General features: G+C 46.5%; 2 protein-coding genes across 10 annotated transcripts in view; one reads left to right on the plus strand and one right to left on the minus strand.

Annotated features, from left to right (window-relative positions):
- BEND7 (BEN domain containing 7) overlaps nucleotides 1–23,386 on the minus strand; it is a 76,003-nt gene extending 52,617 nt beyond the window's left edge. For 2 of the 8 annotated variants that reach the window (XM_049624615.1, XM_049624614.1), the window contains exons 1-2: nucleotides 22,924–23,385; nucleotides 20,510–20,593 (exon numbers count right to left, since the gene is read on the minus strand). In XM_049624615.1, the coding sequence (XP_049480572.1) occupies nucleotides 20,510–20,593; nucleotides 22,924–22,984 (145 nt within the window). In that variant the 5' untranslated portion in view covers nucleotides 22,985–23,385. Of the gene's footprint in view, nucleotides 1–20,509; nucleotides 20,594–22,923 lie in introns of all 8 variants that reach the window. The other 6 variants (XM_049624617.1, XM_049624616.1, XM_049624619.1 and 3 more) reach the window with 5 other exon arrangements.
- Nucleotides 1–23,393, plus strand: part of PRPF18 (pre-mRNA processing factor 18) — a 232,731-nt gene that overhangs the window by 107,226 nt on the left and 102,112 nt on the right. The window lies entirely within an intron of this gene.

Below are 23,393 nucleotides of genomic sequence, written 5' to 3' on the forward strand. Positions count from 1 at the left end.
AAGAAATCTTACTAAAAGGTAAAACAGCCTTAACTGAAATTCTTTTGAGTCTGGACAGGTCTACAACTGCAGGCTGAATTCTATCTTTGGCTAAATTTCAAGACTCTACCAGATCATGTGTCTTTACATAACACATACAGATACATACACAATATGCGCAATAATACATACAGAGTAAGTCCTCATACGTGAACTCTCTTAACTTGGCCAGAACTCTCTTAACTTGTATATCCTCTTAACTAAGGATATACAACACAGACCATCACGGTCTGGGATGATAAAAGAAAAAGATGGTAATATATAAACATATAGCGAGAGACTGTACGTGAACATGTCAGGTCTATCTAGAAATGTCTTACTACGAAGATTCACGAAACAATCGTATCTTTGCCCTACAAATGTACTGGTGTCGATGTAGAGTAGGTATTCCATAAAATTGTTTTTTTAAGTTTATTTATTTTGAAAGAGTAAGTGCACTGCAGAGGGGCAGAGAGGGAGAGAGAGAGCAGGAGAGAGAGAATCCCAAGCAAGCTCCATGCTGTCAGTGCAGAACCTGGTGTGGGGCTTGATCTCACAAACCATGAGATCATGACCTGAGCCAAGATCAAGAGTAGGACACTCAACTGACTGAGCCACCCCGGCCGGGGCCCCTCCACAAAACTTTCTTAAGTGAATGCAAGAAATGGCTTATCCAAACCAGAATGAATCCGGTAGAATTAAATGTAATATTAAGGTTATAAGCAAACAGCGTGTTAATAGAGCGGAGTGAAAAAGTAGAATAAAATTGCTCAACAAGCATTTAGCAAACACCTTATGGGCTCAAGAGGTATAAAGATCATCCGGTACAAATTCAAAGGTAAAGGTAGCCCCTGTCCAAATGTGTCAACATTTTTTACCCAAATCCCTTTAGATCGATTGGCTGTACTGAAAAATGATCCTGATTTTTCTTGGACTGTTGGCTGACTCCAAACTGTTAACTGTGCACCCCGGGATGCCAGGGCGCAAAGTGCCCTACTATTCGATGACCCTGCTTCCTCCTATAGCTAAAGACCTTCCTTGAGGGTCCTGCTTTCCCTGTAGCCCCCGGGTGAAAGCTGGTCCTTCCCCATTCCCTTGGGGCTGGGGATGGTGGCTCCCCAAAATGTCACGCTTCCGGCCCCAGGAGAAAGCTCACTGTTGTTTGGGTTGATGTCACAGAGCTCTGGCATCTTCCCCCTTCTTCCTGAACAGCAGTTCTGTGTGCCAGGAGTTCACGTTCTCTGTGGGGAAGGACAGGTGATGGAGCTGAAATGGACACTGAGGTCATCCCATTATGGGCCACACATGCCAGGCGAAGGAAGAATAATTTTACACTGGAGATACTGGGCTATTACTCTGGGCAATTTTAGATTCATTATCTCTTTCAACACAGAGCTATCTATTAGAAAAACAATTCTGGCAAAACTGTGGTGAGCTGTGGTGTGGGGAGAGAAAACCAGTAACAGTGTCGTTGCTAAAGGCTGGGGGAAGGACTGAGGGGGTGCGGCTGGAGAGAGACACTTACGGAACTTCACCAGACAGACCTGGTGAGGGACTGGATGTGGGGCCAGGGGCGAGGGTGGTGAACAAGAAGGGTGCGTGAAAGATAAAGCCACGGTTTCTGGCTTGGGTGACTGATGGATACTAACGCCGGGCAGAGTTAGAGAAAAAGGTTGCTGCGGAGTCAGGTTATAATGAGCCTAGTTCTGACAAAGAAGATCCAGATAATAAGCAGGCAAGCGGGGCTGCAGCCCCGTGGTACATGAAGCTGACCCCAGAACCGTTCTACTACTGGCAGTAGTTGGCCCTCTGGACTGGGTAAGCCCCTGGGGATCACTAACAAGTCAGGGGCTAGAAGGACACCCTATACACAGATGCCAGATTTCCTATCAACCTAGTGTGCGAAGGGTGCGACCCCCCCCCCCGTCCCCTTTCAACATTAAAAGAACCCTGAGCTCATTTGTTTCTGAGCCAGCAAAGTGGGTCACCCCATCCCTCCTGGGCTCCCTACCACGGGGCAAGCGGCAGTCGCCTTGGTCAGAACTGAGTCACCTCCAACCCACCCCGCCACCCCCCCCGACATCCAGTCCACCGCCAAGGTGCCACACCCGGTCACGTGCCGCAACAGGACAGAATCTTCACGAACCGAACCGAGGGGCACTTTTCCCACCGTATTCAGTACCGGTCGACTTTCATTACAGTATCGTGTCCAGTTCTGTACTGTTTTAAAGAGGCCGTCGAGAATCTTTAGGAAATCGTGAAAAGTCAACAGGAAAGATTCAAGGGACGAGGACAGGCTACACAAGTTGGGTGTTTCACCGAGAAATAAGTTTATGGTTACTGGGTGACTGGTCTTCACCTCTACTATGGGTCGGTGTGGGGGAGGGACACAGTTCTTCATCCCAGGAGACTGGGCAACACATGGTCTTAAAGGACCCCCGCAGTCAGTCCGTAAACACCAACAACACAGCAGAGCAGCGTCCGAGAACACGTGCCCCGGCAGTGACAAGAATACTTTTCTCTCTGGGATGACGAAAAAGTTCTGGAAACAGTGGTGGTGGTTGCACGGCGTTGAATATACTTACAAAGAAGAATGCTTTCAAACAATGCTTTGCGTTTTTCAGGTAACGACATGTTAAAGTAGGAGAAAGTTGAGGGCATCGGTTGAGAAATACTAAGGGGGTCAGGCTTTGTACTAGACAGTCTAAACATCTCCTCTCAAATCCTAGTAGAAGCAGCACGCAGCCATGTGGTAGAAAAGACGCGCCCACCGCCGGCAAGATGACGGCGGTGACAGAAAGAAAAGAGCAGGAAGTGGGGACAGGGTCCTTCCCGCCAGCACTACAGCTCTCGACGAACGACGAACGGGGCTCAGAGTGAAGGAATGTGAAGCAGACTCTGTGCTCTGAGGCCTGAGGTTGGCACCCTCCTCCCAAGGCCATACTGACGTGCAGATGCTATCAAGGTCCCACCTGGCCACCCTCAGGGACAAGAGCCATGTTTACAAGGGACACGCAAGGCTGAGATTCTAACTCAGCAAAAATGGTCTGAAAATGCATTAGTTTATAGAACAGAGCACTGGTTTCCAAGGGCGTCCTTTTCTCTAATGCAACCTTCAGCGAAACCCCAATAAATAAAGCAGGGCAAAGCGTGTGGAGGAGAGCGTGCCAGAACCCACATTCCTGAGCCAGTCCCTGGAGTGCATTCAGGAACTCCAAGGGCAGCACACAACATATTCTAAATGCCACCGAGATGGAAAGAGGCAAAGAGTGGCTACGGAATCATGTAACTGGTTGAATCAAATACTATGATAAGAAGTATCTCAACTGTGCACATGTTGGCACAGGTTCGAGGACCCTGTTAAACTGGAAGTTACAGGTGGAAAATAATTTAGCAGCTCAGTGTATACACAGCATTCTCATTTAAAGGGCAACTGAGTTCCTTTCAAGTCTGTTTAGATAACATCAGGTTCATTCATCCATTCAATAAATATTTATTGTACTACTGAATATGAGACACTGTGTGCGTAAAAAGAGGAAGAGAAGTATAAGCTACAGTCTCTCCCCTTGAGGAGTGCACAGTCCAGCAGTGGAGACATAGGACTGTACGGGCAGTTCTAAGGGTATGATGTCCCTCTGCTGATGAATGGCAGGCTTACCCAGTGCAAACACCTGCTGCCAGGGTGGGAGGCTGGAGCTCTTTCTGTCCAAGGCTGAGCATGTGAGGCCAGGACAAGCACCAAGAGAGAATGCCATGGATCTGAGCTGGACAATAGGCCTTCAAAGCAAAAAGAGCTCGAGACGCCTATTAAAGGCCAAACGAGCAAAGACACACCAGGAAATGAATCAAGGACTCGAGATTCAAAATGGGCCATAAAAAAGAATGAGATCGTGCTGTTGGCATCAACACGGATGGACCCAGAGGGTATCATGTTAAGTGAAAGAAGTCAGAGAAAGATAGATAGCACATGATTTCACTTCTATGTGGGACACATATAACACAAACAAAACTGAAACACACTCTTAAACACACAGAACTGGTGGTTGCCAGAGAGGAGGGGAGTTGGGAGACACAGGTAAAGGGGATTAAGAGGTACAAACATCCAGGGGCACCTGGGTGGCTCAGTCAGTTAAGCGTCTGGACTTTGGCTCAGGTCATGATCCCTCCGCTGGCGAGTTCGAGCCCTGCATCCCAGAGCCCGCTTTGGAGCCTCCTCTCTCTGCCCCTCCCCCACTCTCTCTGTCTTTGTCTCTCTCTCTCAAAAATAAATCAACATAACAAAAGAGGTACAAATGTCCGGTCATGAAAGTACAGCCTAGGGAACAGAGTCAATAATACTGTCGGGTGACAGATGGGGACTACGTTTACCAGGGTGAACCCTGAGTCACGTACCCAGTTGTCAGCTCGCTATGGTGGTACACCTGAAACTAACATAATGTTGTATGTCAACCATACTTCAAAAAAACAGAATCCATTGGAAAGCTGTAAAAAATGGGCTGTCAAGCTGCTTCTCAAAGGTGTCCTCAAAGAACACCTACAAGGAGAATAAACACCTACAAGCAGTTCGAGGGCAAAGTCCCCAAGGGAACAATCTTCTTTGATGTCTTCATGTTTTACCTTAAAAAATAAATGCCAGTATTATACTTTGCTCTCCACCCACCAAGATGTGCAGATTCCCGCAGCCCGTGGAACACCACCGGGTCCCAGTTACAGTCTGAAGTTGAAAATGCACTGGCCAGCGGGAGGAGCGGCTGGCCCATTACAGAAGGCAAAGGGCTTAGCTTTTTCAGTCAGGCTTTTGAATGGCCCCAGCTACACTTTCTAGGAGTACATCTATAGTGTCTGTGACTGAACTGACAAAACAGACAAAATCAAGAGGATGTGTGATAAATGCCTTGGACGTTGTGTAAATGACAAGTGTTCAGGAATTGGGAGGAAGAGATTTTTTTAATGTTTATTTCTTTCAGAGAGAGAGAGAGAGAGAGAGAGAATATGAATCTCAAGCAGGTTCCACAACATCATCCCAGAGCCCTATGTGGGGCTTGAACTCACAGACTGCAAAATCATGACCTGAGCCAAAATCAAGAGTCAGACACTTAGCTGACTGAGCCACCCAGGTGCCCTGAAAGGAAGAGATCATTTTAAACTGAGAGGATTATGGCCAGTTTCACGAAGACGGTGAGATGTGAGGTGGTCAGTTAAAGATGACCAGCATTTCCACGGGCACTTTTGGGAAGAGAAAAGAGTTGGAAAAGCATTGAACCAAGTCTAAAGGCAGAGAAAAACACAATGGGCAATGGTAAATAAGCTAACTTGGAGCTAAGGCACTGAGTGGGTAGAGTGAACAACAGAAGGGCCTTGGATGCTTTTACTTTATCCTGCAAATGACAGAAAGTCAACAAAGGTTTTCCATGAAACAGTGATATGTAACAAAGCTGAAGTTCCTCGACCAATTCAAAGAGTGGGCCTGCTTCTTTCTCCCCGAATGTTCTTATATCACGGAAAATAAAATTTTATAATAAATATAACGTGGCTGCCCAACTGAATATTCCTTGGATAAGTAATTCTAGCCATCATGAAGTGAGTAGGTCAGAAGCCACCACTCTAAGCAATGTTCAAGAGTAACTGAGCCAAAGAGTTAAAATCCCAAATACAAGGGAGAGGTCTTGTGAATCAACGAGGAAGACAAATACTAAGAATAAAAAACAAGGCAAAGGACACGAACATGTAATTCACAAGAGAAATAGTTTAAATTCCTTTATCTCCATAATTATTAGTATAATGGAAATTAAATACTGCGAAATTATTTGTCTATTAATTTGGCAAAGGCTATAGATTCATAAAACCCATTTTTTTGGTGAAGGGATAGAGTTACAGTCACTCTCATATGCTGTTGGTAGGGACCTTTTTCTGGAGGGAAGTTCAGCAATTCAGCTTCCAGGAATTTATCCTACAGAGACATCCCAACAAGTACCAAGGACACAAGTACAAGGCTATTCACTGCAGCAGCATCCTACTGGTGAAACGCTGGGAACAGTCCAAACATTTATCAATGGAGTACTAGATAAATGAATCATGGCATGTTGGTATAATGAAATTATGGTGTATGTTTACGTATCTATAAAGAATGAAATGACCCTTTTATAGTCATTTAGAGGTTACTTGCCAGACAAACTGTAAACTCATGATGGCTGACATCACAGTGACTTCCTTCACTACTTTACAACTAGGGTCTACTGCCTGCCTCAAACTAGCCACTCGATTGTTGTGGAATAAATGGGGACTCAGTTATGTAAAAAAGTTACAAAGCCTTATATTACATAGCACGATCCCATATTTCTTTCTTCGTAACACACACACACACACACACCCCTCTATTGTTAACAATGGTTGTTACTGGAGAGTATGAAAGGGACAGGATGCTTTCCTTTTTACTTTATACCTCATTTGCACCTTTATAAATTTTAACTTTAAGAGTGGTTCTGAGGGGCAACTGGGCGGCGCAGTCCGTTAAGCGTCTGCCTCTTGATTTCAGCTCAGGACATGGTCTCATGATTGTGAGATGGAGCCCCTCGCTGGGTTCTGTGCTGGGGGTGGAGCCTGCTTGGAATTCTCTCTCTCTCTCTCTCTCTCTCTCCCTCTCTCTGCCCCTCCCCTGTGTTCGCTTGTGCTCTCTCTCTCTCTCTCAAAAAATAAATAAATAAAACTTAAAAAAACAAAAAAAAATTATTTTTTTTTTGGAAGAAAAAGATGACCTAAAAGAATTATGTACAATCTTCTCCCTGTGGCACTGGACGCAAAAACATCTTCTGTAATGTCACCCAGGAAAGACGAAGTTGGACGGGAACGAGTGATAGATAGGTGGCTAGGGAGAGCAGTGACAGCAAGTCAAAGGAAAGACGGTGCTGGGTGTGGTCTGTTTTGCAACCCTTGGTGTACAGGCCTAAGATTACCTTCTGTTGAAGCTCGTAGAAGCCGTGCATTTTTTGTTTTTATTATTTTATTTATTTATTTTTTATGTTTTTACTCTTTAAGTTTATTTATTTATTTAAGTAATCTCTATACCTGACGCGGGGTTCCAGCTCATGAGCCCCGAGATCAACAGTCCCGTGCTCTTCCGACTGAGCCAGCCAGGCACCCCAAGCCGTGTGTTTTTTTTAAAAAGTAATTTGGCAGCAGGCAGGGGTAAAAGTGTTACAGCCACCATTTACAGAGCACTCACTATGTACCAGGCCCTCTGGCAAACGCTCTGCCAATTTTTAATCCTGATAACAAACTAAGAGGTTCAAATGCTGCTGAACACATTCCCCCCAGGAGGAAACAGGGACTTTGAGACTGGAGAGTTACACCAGGTGGGTCAGGCTCCAAGGTCCTCGAGCTACTCTCCGGAGGCGCTCAAGGAACGGGCTGACGGGCAGGACGCAGGCCATTCACACAACAGTCCAGCTGCGTGGTATCCAGGAAGCGGTCAGGACACACACTCCGTGCTGTCTGAACCAGCTGGCATCTTAACCACCCAGCTATGTTAACACACGTGGTAGAAACAGTGAAATCACGGCCCCAAACGATCCGCGGATTCCAACCTAGTTGCGCTGTTTCTAACTAATAAGGCTCAGATATTTCCTTTTACTTTGGCAGCATGGTTCACGTGAATCCTGTTACTTCTACCAAAGCCACATATCAACACTTAGAAGACATGAAGTAAGAATTTATTTACGTTCATGATTCTGTGAAACATATAGCAAAAGTCTTCGAATGCCGGTAATTCACATAGGTAAAATACAAGACTGTAGGTTAAGAGCAGCTCCCATATGCCTCTGGTAGTATAACCAACGTCTTGTCTTCATTCAGTAAGAGAGAAAATGTTCATAACTCACTGCCTGGAAAGAGACGATCCTTCTCGTTATAACTTGAAATGCTGACCCTCTGCCCTCCTGCACAGAAAACTTCTAGAAGAATGCTATACAGAGGTGCAAATCTCCCCTAACTGAGCTGTTAATTTGCATATCTACATCTTGGGTCAGCTAAGTATGAACTTGATTAAGTACTCGCTGTATTACATTTCTTCAGCCACTTAAAATTTTTAAATTTTCCAAGTTAAGGGCGCCTGGGTGGCTCAGGTGGTTGAGCGTCGACTCTTGATTTCGGCTCAGGTCATGATCTCATGGTTCGTGGGATCGAGCCCCGTGTCAGGGATTGGGATTCTCTCTGTCTCTCTCTGTCTCTCTCTCTCTGCCCCTCCCCTATTCGTGCTCTCTCTCTCTCAAAATAAATACATTTAAAAATATATTCCAAGTTAAATATACATGCCATTGTACGGTTTCATCTTCAATGTAAATGGTGTTACTGACAATGAAGAATGGGTCACATTCATAGCACCTTTTTCTTCCAAGGATTTCAGGGAACTCTGATAACTCTGGGTCCAAAAGCACTTAGAGACTGGCAGTCTTTCCTGAGTCAGACTAAAGACAACTCTCTAGGGGTAAGACAAACGCAGCTTAGGTCAATGGGTTCCACACCTTTTTGACCATAGTTCACAGCAAGAAATATATTTTTCATGACGATTTCACACACACACACACACACACACACACACACACACACACGTATACTACATATATAACTAAAAAGTTTCACGAATTTATCCTTCCTGCATGCAATGCATTCTGGCATTTTCTTTTCCACTCTGTCTTTGTTATTATTATTATTACCACCATTGCTCATGCGGGTGACAATCTGCTAGATTGATCTCCTGACCCATTTACGGGTCACAACCGCTGGTGTGAAAAGCACTGCCTTAAATGTCGCACGTTTTCAGGATGCTGCCCGAACAGCCTTCTCACTCCCCACACACCTTCTGGGTCCCCCGATCCTCTCTCCTGGCCCCAGCGACCATCTGTATGTGAGGACGCCAGCCCTGCTCCCACTTCAGGGCTCCAGACCCACGTACCTAATAGCCCCACTCGTGCATTTCAAAAGCAACCTTAGCGTCATGCCCCCAAACTGTGTTTAGTGATGACCATCCCCGAGCCTTACCAACAGCATCCACCCTGCTGTACAAGCCAGAAAGTTGGGGCTCCTCTCTCCCCTCACCCTCCCAAAGCCAATTAATCACACAGTCCTGATTATTGTGACTTCCAAATCACTTCTGAACCCTCTCCTTTCTCTCCACACCCACCGCCCGCCCCCCGCTTCCATTATCACTTGATGGGGCTACTGCCAAAAGCCTCCAGTGTTGCGCCCCTCCCTCCAAACCCTCTTCACCCCGAAGCCAGGGCGATCTCCAAACACACAAACCTCATCACGCGACACAGCTCCGTGGAATGCCAACCACCTCCGATGCAGCCCGGCTCTGCATCTGGCCTTCCTTGCCCACTTCTCCACCTTATCCCTTGCCATGTTCCCTACTCCCCCCACCCCCCTTATTCTAAACTGGTGGCTCTTGGGTGTGGCTGCATGCACATTAGACAACTTTCTAAAAGGACCAGTGCCCAGGCCTCACTTCAGGACAATTAAATACCAACCCAGCTGGTGGGTGTAATGGAAAGCCAGAGGCCCTCTGCTTTAGCTGGAAGGAAAGTCTGGAAGCACTCACTTCCTGGCCTTCATACCTCCTCAGCCCCATCTCCTACTGAAATGTCATCTCCTCAAGGATCATAGTCTCTAACCCCCCCGGGCCTGGTGAGGCCCCTCTTTATGTTCCCATAGAACCCTTCATCCCCCTGGTCGCTACCTCCTGAGCTTTAAAATCTCTTAGCCTGGCCCTAATGGCCACTCGATAAAGACCTACAAAACAAATACAAGAATTCAGTAAATTCTAAGCATCAGTTATGCCAAGAAGTTGGGATAGGCTGAAAAAACACTACTGACGATGGGTAAGACGTAAACCAAATCTGTGACATCCTGGAAAGAGATTCTCGTTTCCAGGGTGTAGGGCTGGCAAACAGAGGCAAACACTTGGTGCCTAAATTCAATCGTGCCTTCTTCTGAAAGCTTTCCCAAAGGCACATATCTCATCCTCGTCGTCTTCCTAGCTCACCAGAGATGACAGACAGCGACTCATTTCCCCCATTTAGCAAAGGATGAGAGTAAGTTGCTTGCCCACATGACCAAAGTAGACCAGAGGAAGACGAATCAGCTCTGGGCCCGTCTGTGTTGCTCAAGGCCCCAGGCCCTCTCCTGTAGAGTGGTTAAGGCAAACACACCTGCAACAACTACTTTCCAACCGTATTTCACACAAGGCTTATTAAGGGACCCGTTAAAGTCTTGCTAGTAATTGAAAAAATTATATATGTGCAATGAGAATGAGTTAACGTTAACGGAAGAACCTTAACTTTTGCATCTCCTGACTTTTTAACTTTTAGCTTGTACCTTAACCTTGCATTTTTGTGGGGTTCTTTACATTTTCTCTGGAGGTGTAAAGTCATATTTGAGATATAATTCCATTAGCCATACAAGCAACTTCAGAGGCTATTATGTGGCATCAACTTTTTCTGTAAAAATAAATTGTTAAGGATATTATTCCTGGAACAGAATAAATTCTTGGAATTACTGAGTAACTTATGTACCGTACCACTGTTCCAAGAACACATTACTTATTTTATCATGACAAAGTAAAGTTATTAATCTTCCGGCTTCCATTTCAACAATGAGAAATGCCGTGAGATGTACAGACACCTGCATTACATTTCAGTTCAACTTTATATCATCCATAAACATCTCTGTGTTGGACACCTCATCCAAACAAATGCTCACAGAACACTCCATGTACCATTCGATTTTATGAAACTATAAAAGTTCCTTGCTGTTAATTACAGAGACAAATGTCTCATCACACATTTGGTTACCAGATCGCATAATTAGTTTTCTCCATTAACCTTTCAGATATAAAATTTGATTTCTGAGTAAAAAAAACATTGTAAAACCCTTGCAGTTCAAATGGTATAGTATATTTGTACGTGCTTGAAAAAAAATGCAAAACTAAGAAAACAATTTTATGGATTCTTATTTACAAGGATACTCATTGTCTGCAATGCTGAAAGGAAATCTGTCTAAACTTCTTAATGATTTTAAAATATATGATCGAGTACGCATGTAAGAAGCTGTCCTTTGCATAGAAAGGAGGCTCAGGAACCTGGCCGTGAATGGATGTGCTCGCTCTGGGTATGGTGATGTGGCTGACTGGGTCCACCCCAGCCCCTCGTTTCTGCCCCTTCACAAGGGCATCTGGGAGACAGCTGGGGAGGGAAGGGCGTCCAGCCTATAGCAATGCAATCGTTTTTCTCGGCTCAAAGCTAACTGACCCCACAACTGTGGACTGCAGAAGACGATGCTGTAACTCACATGTGTAGGGGGCATTTCTGATGGTCACAATGGCTGGCGGGGGGGGGTTGCTCCTGACATCCATGTACATTTGTGCCGCCCACACTCAGACCTCTTGTAACATGTGGGACAGTCCTGCACAAGAAGACGGTCTCCCCTCAACAGACTGTCCCGCTCACATCAGATGATAACTACATTTTTAACATGTTCCAAACATGGGACTCCTTCATTTATTCAGAAATCGTTGTTGTGAATCTACTCCGTGTCAGGTACCGGGCACCAGGAACACGGTGAATGGAGCCTTGCCTGCAGGAATTCAAGATGAGACTTGAGCAATGAAGGCTCAAACAGCCCGGGTGGCAAACACTGTTCCCGGCAGAGCCCAGAAGGGCAGACGCCAGGCCCATGTGCGGCCGTATCCAGAGATGCCCGCATAGCGCGGTGTTATATGCAAGGCCCTGGAGGCCAGGGGCTGGAATACACACAAAGGCACAGTGGTGCATCCTCTTTTGGGGTTAAACTTGAAGAGGGGGACCTGCCATTAACCTAATAAAAAAGAAAAAAAAACAAATGAAAAATATAGCTTCGATAGTCAGTGCTGACAAATTTTACGCCTGGTATGTGAGGTCCAGTTAGGTACGAAGAAGGATGTGTAAATGTTCACCCTTTGAAGCCAGGGCAGGACTTAGAGGTAAAAGAGTTGGGTAATAAAGTTTCAAAATGGCTGATTCCACCACTTTATTTATTTCTTTAAAAAAAATTTTTTTTTAGTGTTTATTTTTGAGAGAGAGAGAGAGAGAGAGACAGAGCATGAGTGGGAGAGAGGCAGAGAGAGAAGGAGACACAGAATCCGAAGCAGGCTCCAGGCTCTGAGCTGTCAGCACAGAGCCCAACGTGGGGCTCAAACTCAGAGACTGCAAGATCATGACCTGAGCTGAAGTCGGACACTCAACCGAGTGAGCCACCCAGGCGCCCCCACTTTATTTTGAATTTAAAGTGGACATCTTATTCACTCCCTGAGCATGTACTTATGGGACCATCGTGGGGCTGGACAGTGGGGACACATAGATGATTCTCAGGGAGTTGACACCCCAGTGCGGGGAGAGAGAGAGAGAGAGAGAAAAAGAGAGAAAAAGAGAGAAAAAGAGAGAAAAAGAGAGAAAGAGAGAGAGAGAGAGAGAGAGAGAGAGAGAGAGAAAAGCAAACTGGCTTTGCTGTGATAGCACCCAGCCCTGGATGCTGTGGAAGGAGAAGTGAGGGGAATCAGGGAAGGCTGCCTGGAGGAAGCTGCATCCACTTGGGAGTCTTCAGCGATAAGAGAGAGCCACGGACAGAAGAGGGAGGATGGTCCAAGTGTGAAATTCCAAGCAGAGGAGGTGGTATGTGCAGCCACCCGGGTGACTAAGTGCCTGGCCTCAAAGGCAAGGACAGAATCCTGCTGCACGGACGAAAGTGGTGTGGTGTGGCCGAAGCCTGGGAGGTGGAAGGAAAGCCTCAGCCGCGAGCCCCGAGGAGGCAGGTGGCAGTTCGTGCAAAGTCTCATCCGTCAGGCCTAGGAGTCTCAGTCCTAACTAGGAAGCCACAGACAGTGAAGAGGTTCAGGCAGGCAGGCCCTGGAGCCGCACGGGGCCCCTGGGCGAATCCCTGCCGGCGTGGGCGTCTGCTCCCTCCTGGCCCACCACCCCCTGCTTCTGCACGCACATTCCAGTCTAGGTGGCGTTCTCTCCAGTAATCTGTGACTTGTAAGAATAACAGAGTTGCTTTGTAAATGTCCTAGGTCTATTTTTAACTTGGAGATGCAAAACACACTGTTCCAAAATCTTTATTTTATCTTATAGATAGCCATGTTATTCTCTTCCAAAAGTAAAAATCCATATTCCCATGGGAACCAGAGAGGCTAAATTGTTAATACATCTCCTTAGAGTCTGTCCTTCGTGGAGGGTTTTTTGTTTTGTGGTTTTTTGTTTTTTTTTTTTTAATGATTTGGTCACGATCAGAGTAGGAACAGCAAACCATCAAAACGTATCACGCATTTCGCTCACTCCTGAACCAAACCAAGTCTTGATGGGAAACAGAAACAGGCAACTTTTTCTCAAGACACGGGCCTAGGGGAGCAGGCCCGGCTTGAGTGTTCCCTCATAGCGGGACAAGCCTGTTGCTGAATGCACAGCTTGCTATTTTTCTGAAACTTAGGTCGGTAAACTTGCTTCCCACAGAGCTGGACAACCAGACCTGCCAAAGTCAGTTGATAAGCAGGTCAATACTATCTCAAGCGCCTCTAGAAAGCTGTGCCCACGTTACGGCACAATACCGAGCCAGCAGAGCATATACTATTTTTCAGTTTTGGTTTTTAACATGTCGCTGGCTTTCCTAGGTGAGGTCCTCTCCTTTTTGGTCTTTTCTAGATGTGAAGGAAAACAAAAAGATTTCAAGTTCTATCTCACACATCAACATCAGAAGTCCCAAGTTTCCCTGCTGCTTTAATGTATGATAAAAGATTCTTCTGGTTAAATGAGGAATATTTTAGTTTGGCTCGCTAAATGTCTCCAAAATCTCAACAGTGTGGTGTGTGTATATATATTTTAAAGTTTACTTATTTCTTTTGAATAAATAAGAGAGAGAAAGAGAGCATGAGCAAACATGAGCGGAGGAGGGGCAGAGAGAGGGAAAGAGAGAATCCCAAGCAGGCTCCCTGCTGTCAGCACAGAGCTCGACTCAGGGCTCGATCTCACAAACCATGAGATCACGACCTGAGCCAATATCAAGAGTCGGATGCTTAACCGACTCTTGGCGCCCCCACAGTGATATATTTTAAAGCAAGTCTTCAGAGTTCTGTACGACATTGTCCAACATACTCACACGTTTAGATACTTGAGTACCTGTCATCTGGGTTCCTATTATGAACACAACACCGTGCTGGGTGCTTCAAAGGATACAAAAAAGAATCCACGTCACCCTTGCTCTGTCATCTTACAATTTACATGAGGAGAGACAGTGCAAATAAACAACCACAATTCAGTGTGGTAACTGTTCAGGTTTGGGGGCGACAGGGGTGTCTGCAGGTTGACCTGGAGCGCCATAAAGCTGTGTACAAAACGAGTATTAGGCAGTACGTGGCAAATGCTAGATGACGTTATTATTTAGTGCTAAGGTGTTCAGAAGAACAGAACTTCTATTTCAGGAGAAGGGGATAATAAAAATAAGAATACACCATTTTCTACTCTGAAAAAGTGTTTTATCATATAGGATTTCCAAGATGCTGAAGGGGAGCCTGCTGGGGAAGTCAGGGCCAACATTCCTATTCAACTATGGAAGAGAAAGAAAGCCTCTCAAGAGTTTCGTGCAAGGTGCTATTAACCGTTAGCCTGAGATTCAAACCAAGGTTTTCTGACTTCAAACCTGAGTTCTCTCTATTGTGCTATACGAACTGAGAAGGCCTCCAGGCCTAGGTAATGTTGGAATTGGGCTTCAGAAACCGATAGGCGATAGGCTGGTGATAGATGGGGTCTGGAAACGGGCTAACACGTGGGAGGGCCTGGAAGGGAAGGGATGGTGAAGAGCCCACACACAGACAGGGAAAGGCGCCCCAGGAAGTTAATGCTAAGAGACCAGTCTGACGCAGGCCAAAGTTTTCAGTAGGAAGAAGAGGGAGAAAAGACTGGAAAGGTGAGCTAGAAGCAGAGAGCGAACAGCAGAAGGAGGAGGCGAGGGGCCCCGGCTTTCTCAGAGACCACACCGCAGAGCAGAAATACCGCGGGAGCCAGGTCCACGGCCAAGCTCTCGTCTGCGAACTCTCTGACCTTGAGCAAACTGACATTTCCAAAGGCCTGTATTTTTCATTTAAAAATGGAAATAACAATACTTCTCCAGTTTGGGAAAGTGCCCAGCGTACAGCAGATGTTCAACCAAGTTTACTTCCTTTCTTCCCAAGCGGGTCCCAGGCTCTGCCCACCCCTCCCTTCTACCGACGGTGCCCCCTCTCATGTCTTGAGCCCCACTCTGTCGGTGGCGGGGGGGTGGCGGGGAGAGGATGAGCAGTCACACACTAAGATGAGCCCGTGTGGGCAGAACGGCACAGGTAGGCAGTACCGCAGGCAGCCCCCACGTGGCGAGAGAGGGCAGAGCTGGACATCAGGAACCCGGGTTTTAAAGCACGCTCAACTACTAACTACGGTATAACCTCGCGTGAGTCACTTTCACCTCCGAGCTCGGCTTCCTGTCTGAATGACGGATGGAACACCTGCCTCACACTGTGGTTGTGATGTTGGCTAAATGACCAATCCAAGAGTGTGACGGGCCTGACTGCAGACGCCTCCCGATCTTTAGGCAGCGAGTAGCATCGAAGCGGTCTACCGCTGCGCCTATGGGTACAGAAGCACACTCACACGTGCGCTCATATTCAAGGGAGCCGTCGGTGGTCAAGAGCCTCAGAGGCTCTCTCAGCTTTGACTTTGCTTGGATTTGTGAAGCCGTTTGTGCACCTACAGGATAAGGATAAGCAGATCTACTTTTAGTGCTGTAGGAAGCCTTAGAAACCACTTACACGTGGTGGCAAGGGCACCCTAAAAGCTGTGTGGAGTCCCGCAGACGTGGGGCATGTTGCATGGCGCCCTGCGATTACACGCCAAGTTCTTAGCATAGTGCCCTGCACGCAGCAGCCTCTCCGAAAATGATACCTGCTGTTATCGGCTCTATTTCTAACCCCAAGAAACACTCAGGTCCGCTGGGCCCTTCATTTCATTTGAGGTTGTTTCTCACTCATGCAACTCTAGCCACAGGTGAGGTAAACATCGGGGCCCCCCTCCCTGTTGGAAAGAAACAGGACCCAGGTGGGACCCAGGCCGGCCCCCCCCCCCCATTTCACACATGCACCTGCTCACTTCTCCAGGGCTCTAACGACTCCCATTGTCATTAGAGGCTAACTCCCTAACCTGGAAAAGTGGGTAGGGATTGTTCGAGTGTGTCACCTTTGAAAAGACTGGGGACCCTGGTGGGGGCAGCTGTTATCAACAAAGTCACTGAAAAAAAGATTTAAAAATTCAGAGATCTCAGGGGCACCTGGGTGGCTCAGTCGGTTAAGTGTCTGACTTGATTTTGGCTCAGGTCATGATCTCACAGTTCATGAGTTTGAGCCCCGTGTCGGGCTCTGTGCTGTGAGCTTGGAATTCTGTCCCTCTCTCTCTGCCCCTCCCCTGCTTGCTCACTCTCTCTCTCTCAAAATAAATAAAATAAACATTTAAAAAATTCAGAGATCTTGACCGTGCTCATCTGGCATGGCTACTATACCCTGTGGTTCATCTTCTGAAAGCTGTATAACTTAGTGTCAAAAGGAACAACAACAACAACAACAACAACAACAAAAACAAACAAACAAACAAACAAACAAAAAACAAACAAAGGAAAGAACCAGAAGAGGACCAAGAGGGCCAGGGCACTCCACAATGTGACCCCACAATTGGAGCTCAATAAATATTTGTTGAATGACTAAATGAAAGAGAGTGAACACCTGAAAAACAGACATGTTTCAAATTTATATATTATAATGGTAAATCCAAAAGAAAATCCAATGTATAAAAAGAGATTTCATTAAATGTTTCCTTTAAAGCTATGAGTAATAAACTCACTGTCTCATTAAAATACTTGTTAAAAGTGCTTTGCTACCAGCTAAGGTCTCCTGATAATCCTTGAATTGTCTGGCCCAACACGACAGAGGGAAATCTTTGGACAGAAGACGTGGGTTTCTGCCAGGTTCCACTATTTATGAGCAAGTCACTTCACTCTGGGCCTCAGTTCCCTCCTCTAGGTAATGGGAGTTAAGAACATGTGCCCCAGTGACCTCACAGGACTACTGTAAAAACCACAGGATGACAGATGTGAAAACACTTTTTAAACTACATGTGTGACCTTCACTTAACGTCTGGGTCTTGTGACACTTAGCCCCTTCTTCACCTCCCCTCTGCCTATCCAAATCTTCTGCAAGTTCAAGGTCCAGCCCTTCCAGAGCTCTCCGCTTGACCTTGCGTTTGATCCGTCCCTTCCAAACGCTGCTTTTGCTCGTTGCCCTAACGGATCACATTTGTCAATGAATCATCGTTCACACAGAGAGGCATGCGGTGGGGTGTTTCCAGCACACGGAGATGTGCACTGGGATCCCGGCTATGGTACTTGCTACTTGAGAGGCCTCTGACAGGCTATCAAACACCTAAGTCTCCTGTACAAAACAGGGATGATAACGACTCTGGCAGATTTGCCGTGAGAAGTAAATGAGAAAATTCATGTGAGGTACTCAACACAACACTGGTGCACACACAAAGCGTCCAAACTGTTATTATTATTGAATACTGCTCCTTGATGGTGTTCTCAATTTGTCCTATCTCCCCAAATGTCTTGGTCCTATCCATTTCCCACCCCTGTTCCAGAAAAGTGCTGAGTGCACAGTATTTTCTTAAAAAAGACATCTGTTGGACTGATTAAAACGAGTTGCTGTTCCTCTCCAAACAGGTGCTCAAATTTTTATTGTAGGCCCACCGCAGCCAGCTGGGCCACATCAATGTCCACAGGGCAAAATACCCTCGTCTGGCCCTATTATCACATTGATACTGTGTGTGTGAGTCGCAAAGCACTCAGCCAAGCCATTCACACCAGTGAGCTACCCTGCCTCACTCGTGGGCTTCCTTAGTCAACAGCCTGAATATATTCCAGGGAAATAGATTTCATGTGGGAACTCTGCCAAAACTTGGAGCGCTCCCCTTCCCGGAGATATGAACTTTAATCTTATAGGTGCAGATAGCCCTAGGGATTATACCTACGTCTGAACACAGAAAATCCTACACAGCATCTCGGGGCCACGTTTTAGGACTGCATTATAGGTGAAACAGTTCTTCTGCTGTCCTGCTAACAAACTCCCTTGGGCGTCAGAAACTTCACACAGAAATCTGCACCCTAGCGAGTAGTGTTATGGATAGACTCTAGCAATTTACAAAAACAAACATGATATAAAGCTATGTTTTGAGAGGAGTACCTACAAACTCCTAATGCCTATGTCTTATAACATCATCAACAACCAAATTCTTAAGTTCATAAGCTGTCGGCAACTATTTCCAATCGCTCTCATTTGCTTTTCCACTTTAAAAAAAAAAAATGGACCCAGAGATCACAAAATAAAATTGGTCTTTGGGAACCATATCACACTTTTCGCAGGATGAGCGAAAGATTGAGAAGTCACCCAGGCACACGTTTCCACTGTTCAAACTTTTGTCTCTTGATGTCTGAGGCCTTCTTGCCCGGTAACTTGGAAAGCTGATCCCCACCCTGGTCTTTCGCTGATGTTCTCTTATCTTCCTGGACTCGAGCTGGGAAAAATGAAAGCAGCGATGTCTGCCCCCTTCAAGAGTGTACAGTTTACCGAATTCTGACCACTCGCATCTTCCTCTTCTTCATCCCCCACGTTCTCACACCCAGAATTACTGTTTTCCAAATACACAGCACAAAGGGGGAAAAAGGCCTGCTTTGTTGGACGTTAACTGAACCAAGGACATGATGTTACATTTTGACGATAAATGTAGATTTTCTACTAATAGGCAAACTCCTCATTTCAAATGGCTAAGTCGAGTGGTACTTAGATACAGAATTCCAACCAATAAGGTTAGGGAATGGAAAGTACAGAATTCCAACTCATTAAGTTTAAGGAACTAAAGAGAGTACAATCCAAGAATATTCTCCTTCTGGGTCACAGCATTTCACTTGACTATTAACTTTTTGGTTTTTAGTCCTCTTAACAGTGAACAGGTGGTGAGTGTAGTTGCTGGCCTCAGTAATATTCTCCCCTAGGATGGAAAGATCTAGGCACCTTCAGTGGTTGCATATGTAAGACGTGCTGATACTCCCCTCCTATTTTACCTCCATCAAGTATCCATTTGATTTCTCAGTCCTTTGGCAACCCACCCTTTCTCTTCCTCAAAGCAAAAAAAGAGAGATCTCAGTGACAGAATACTACGCCATCTGGCTTTCACGTTGTTCGGCTTTTCAGTACCCCTCACACTGGGTCTGAACAGCAATCCTACTTCCTTCTGCTCTCAATTCTCACCAGAGGTCTGGCAAGTCTGGCCTCGGCTTTTCATCACTCTCGCCCCGACGGTCTCCCACTTTCTGCTCCCTTCTTGTGCGGCACCCGCTCTCAACCTACTTCTGGGGTGGTGAAGGTGTTCACGATGGGCAAGGCTGAAGCCACAAGCCACCATTTGCTCTCCGCTCTTACTTAAGGGGGACTGCACTCTTAGTGGCAAAATCTGAAGTTGTTTAATTTTTGGTTCGTGGTCTGCAACTGACAAGCCGCACATGCCAGGTCCTTCACGTATGGTATCTGTAGCAAACGCTGCACTTGAAAAGAGTGGCAATGTTTTGGACTACCTGCTCATTCACCAGGCGGCTACACTCGTCCGATGGGTCTCACAGGCGCTGCTTTGGCTCCGTTTGACCCTGAGGTGAGCTGGCAATGAGGATGGCAAAGACAAAGCATGGCTAGTCTCTCTGACCAAAAACATTGGTGTGAAATGCCCACAAATCCAGGAAGGGGAGAGCTGGAGCTCTCAAGAGGTGGTTGGGCGGACAATCGCACTTTGATGTTCCTTACGCTTTTTTGACTGTAGATTTAATTTAATTTTGTCATGGCAGGATTAGCAACCAGGCCACAGAGGTGAAGGGACATTATAATAAGACAGCATATTAATCCTCTATCCCACCCAAGGCAGAAGCAAAACCAAACAAATAGCGGCTTCCTGGAAATTGAATTTCTGTTATCCAGATGTCAAAGATGTAATACCCCAATTACACAAACTATTGCCAGTGAAGCATGCCAGCGAATATGCAATGGAAATGGGGTGAGCACAGAGCGACAAAACTGCTCAGTCAGCATCTGGCTCTGGGAGTGAGCGATAATTAGCACTGTGTGTAGACACTAATAAACATTTATGTCTGAAATTACAACTTTTAGCAATGTTAATAAGGGATATATTGGCAATCTGTAAAATAAAAGGTCTTGAAAAGAATGTCATACATTAAGCAATGGCAGACATTTCCCGTTCTGGCACAATCTTTTTTTTTTTCCCTTCCCCCTAATTGCAAATGGCCACACTGTTTTGCTGAGAAATTAATTGACATAGGAACCTACCTAAATAAATGGGTTGTGTCTCTTTGGCCTCCCCATTAACATCGTTGCTGAATTCTGAGATCTTATATACCTCATGGTGATAATCTGGGATGAGAAAACAACCAAAAATTACAATTCTAATGACGAGCAAGATATGAATAAGCAATAAAGACTAGACTCTCGTTATAGAGAAGATGTATAATCTATACTTTAATTTATAAACATAATTTCCAAGAACTCGGTTAGTCACGGAATTCATAGTCTTTAGTAATCTCTAAAACTTTGCTTACTCTGAAAAGTACGCAAACTTGACCTATTACTTTGACTTTAGAAAACGGCTTTGCTGATCACATAGTTTTCCCAGTAAATTTGGCCCACAGATGCCAATTACTAGGCCTCTTTTCTTTCAAATGACAAGCATGTTTATAAGGAAAAGAAAAACCTTGCCCAATCATAGGCCGGGAGGGCGGGGGTGATTCCAAAATTATCTCCACAACCCATTTCCATGAGTACAGTATATCAACAGCATGCTTCAGGGTAACCCGACACTCTGTTTTCTCAGTTTACCCAGAAAAATACCAGCCTTTAAGCAGCTTACAGGAAAGCACACACGAAAAAACTGATTTGTTATTTCAAACATAGTATAGCTTAGATAAGAAAGCAAGATTCTCATCTTTCACACAAGTGAATCTTTTGCATTCAGCTATGGCACTTTAATATGCAATAGTTTATTTTCTAAAAATGCACCTGCAGAGCAGAGAGAAGAATCAGACCCATAATTTAAAGAAAGAAAAAAAAAGGAAAAAGAAAAGCTTGCTTCGTCAGGCAAACTTTAAAATACCGTACGTTAAGAGCTTCTTTCTTTTCTACAGAGGCTCCTGTACTTGCCAATGGTCTATTTCTGAAAAGTAGGATCGTCTAGGTAAGAAAATAGAGGTTCCTTCTTAAAAGCTATTCCTTTTTTGTTTTGTTTTCTTTGGTGGCTTGAGACCTGACAGGACAAGGTCTACAAAACCACTCTCGCTTTTCAGATAGAGTAGTTAAGTTCCCTGAGGTCATAAATAAGGAAAGCAGCCTACCTTCCCGAATGAATCAATAGACCAACAGGCTGGTCACATATGGAGATTTTTAAAGTACAAATGACTGAGTAATCAACACGGAAACAGAGGGACGAGCCAAATATTTTGAATACGTAAAACTATGCCAGGCCTGTTTCATGAAGCAGTATCCGAACTAAATCAGGGAAAACAGGTATGAGGCGATCTTCAAAATGTCCACAATCAAACCATTTTCAGGCTTGCCGAAAACAGGCTTTATTGAATCTACATCATAGGTAGCTCAGCTTAGCTTGAAAAGCTCTGTTACTTGGAATTGCCCTCTAATGTTCATCAGCTCACATGTGACTTCCCCAGGTTGGTCGCCTTGCTCTCTCTACTCTGATGCCAGTGCTCTCTCTACTCTGATGCCAGTGCTAGATAAAACAACAGAGGAAAAAGGGGACAGGTTCTGTGGTTTGCTTTTGACCTCAAGTTGATTCAAAGAAGATTATTTAAGCAAGGTGGTTCTCAACTCAATATCGGGACCCGGGACATTAGGACGAAAAAAGTCACCTGCCTCTAATTTAAGGCGACACAATGCATTTAGATAGACATATTTTTATGTCCGCTCTTAAGTTCTCAGCGTTTTTTAAAAAGTCCTATCAGGAAAATGAAGGCTCTGACAAGTAACTGAACACAGACAAGACGACTCAACTTTCCCCTTCCCCCATAAAACATTCCTAAGCCCGAAGACCGTGATGTACACCTGTTAAATCGCCAGGAACCGGCTGGATTTTTTTTTTTTTTTTTTTAAGGATACTTTTCTGACCGATAAGTGATCTATTCCAAAACACCTTTCCAACCCAAATAACGTCTCTGGAAAAGACGCCGGAGGTCAGCAATTCTCATTTTGGGCTCGTGCACCTCATGAGCTTCTTTCTGGTTCTTAACAGAACCACCACCTTTTTTGCTTCTGTTTGGGGGGAGAAAAAGCAAACCCACAACCATTGGTCGGGATTCGTGTGTGCACGGCCTGACGGAGCGGCAGCTCTCCCCCACCCCCCCAACCTAGCCACAGGAGTGGAATACCAAAGAAGGCTCTCGGCTCCCCAAGTGTCATTGTTTGCTAATTTCCTGATGTGCCCTCCGACTTGTTTACGCTGAATAGCATCCTGCCTCCCCCCCGCACAACTTTGCCCGCCGCGCGGCGTGTGCGGCCGCGGCCCCCCCTCCACCGCGGGAGGGGACTCGGGGGTCCCGGAAGCCCGGACCCCCGGAGTGGGACGCGCGGCCGCGGCGCGGGGCGGCGGGCCGGGCGCGGGGCTGTTTACGCGGCGCCAAGTCCTCCCTCCGCCGCCCGCACGCCCCCCGCCCGGCCCGGCGCGGCCCGCCGCTTACCTCGGCTCACCAGTTTGAAGCTCTGGGATTTCCTGCTCCTCTTCCTCTCGGAGAACTCCATGGTGCTGGCAGGAGGCAGGAGGCAGGGGCTGCGGCCGGGGGGCGGCCGGCGGGCGGAGGGAGCGGCGGCCGAGGCGGCGGCGGCGGCGCTGGCTCTTGTCACCCGGCAGCGGGAGCGCCAGGACCAAGGTCCGCGTCTTGAATCCGCAGGGGGAGGCAGAGGCAAGGGAAAAACCACCTCGAGCCCACTCGGGGGCTGCGGCTCGCGGGGTCGGCAGAGGCGCTTTCCCGGGAGAAGTTGCCCCCGCCTGGCCGCCGCCGCCGCCCGGTCCCCTCAGCACGCCCCCCGACCCCTTCTCATTCCCGGGCTCTGTGCCTCGCGCAGCCGGAGCCGAACTTTCCGTTGGGGAGCGAGTTGGGGGCGGGGAGGGCGCGGCGCGGCGGGCCGGGTGCTGCCGGCGCCCTGCGCT

Source organism: Panthera uncia, chromosome B4 (assembly GCF_023721935.1).
Source record: "Panthera uncia isolate 11264 chromosome B4, Puncia_PCG_1.0, whole genome shotgun sequence".
In the NCBI taxonomy this organism is placed as follows: domain Eukaryota; kingdom Metazoa; phylum Chordata; class Mammalia; order Carnivora; family Felidae; genus Panthera; species Panthera uncia.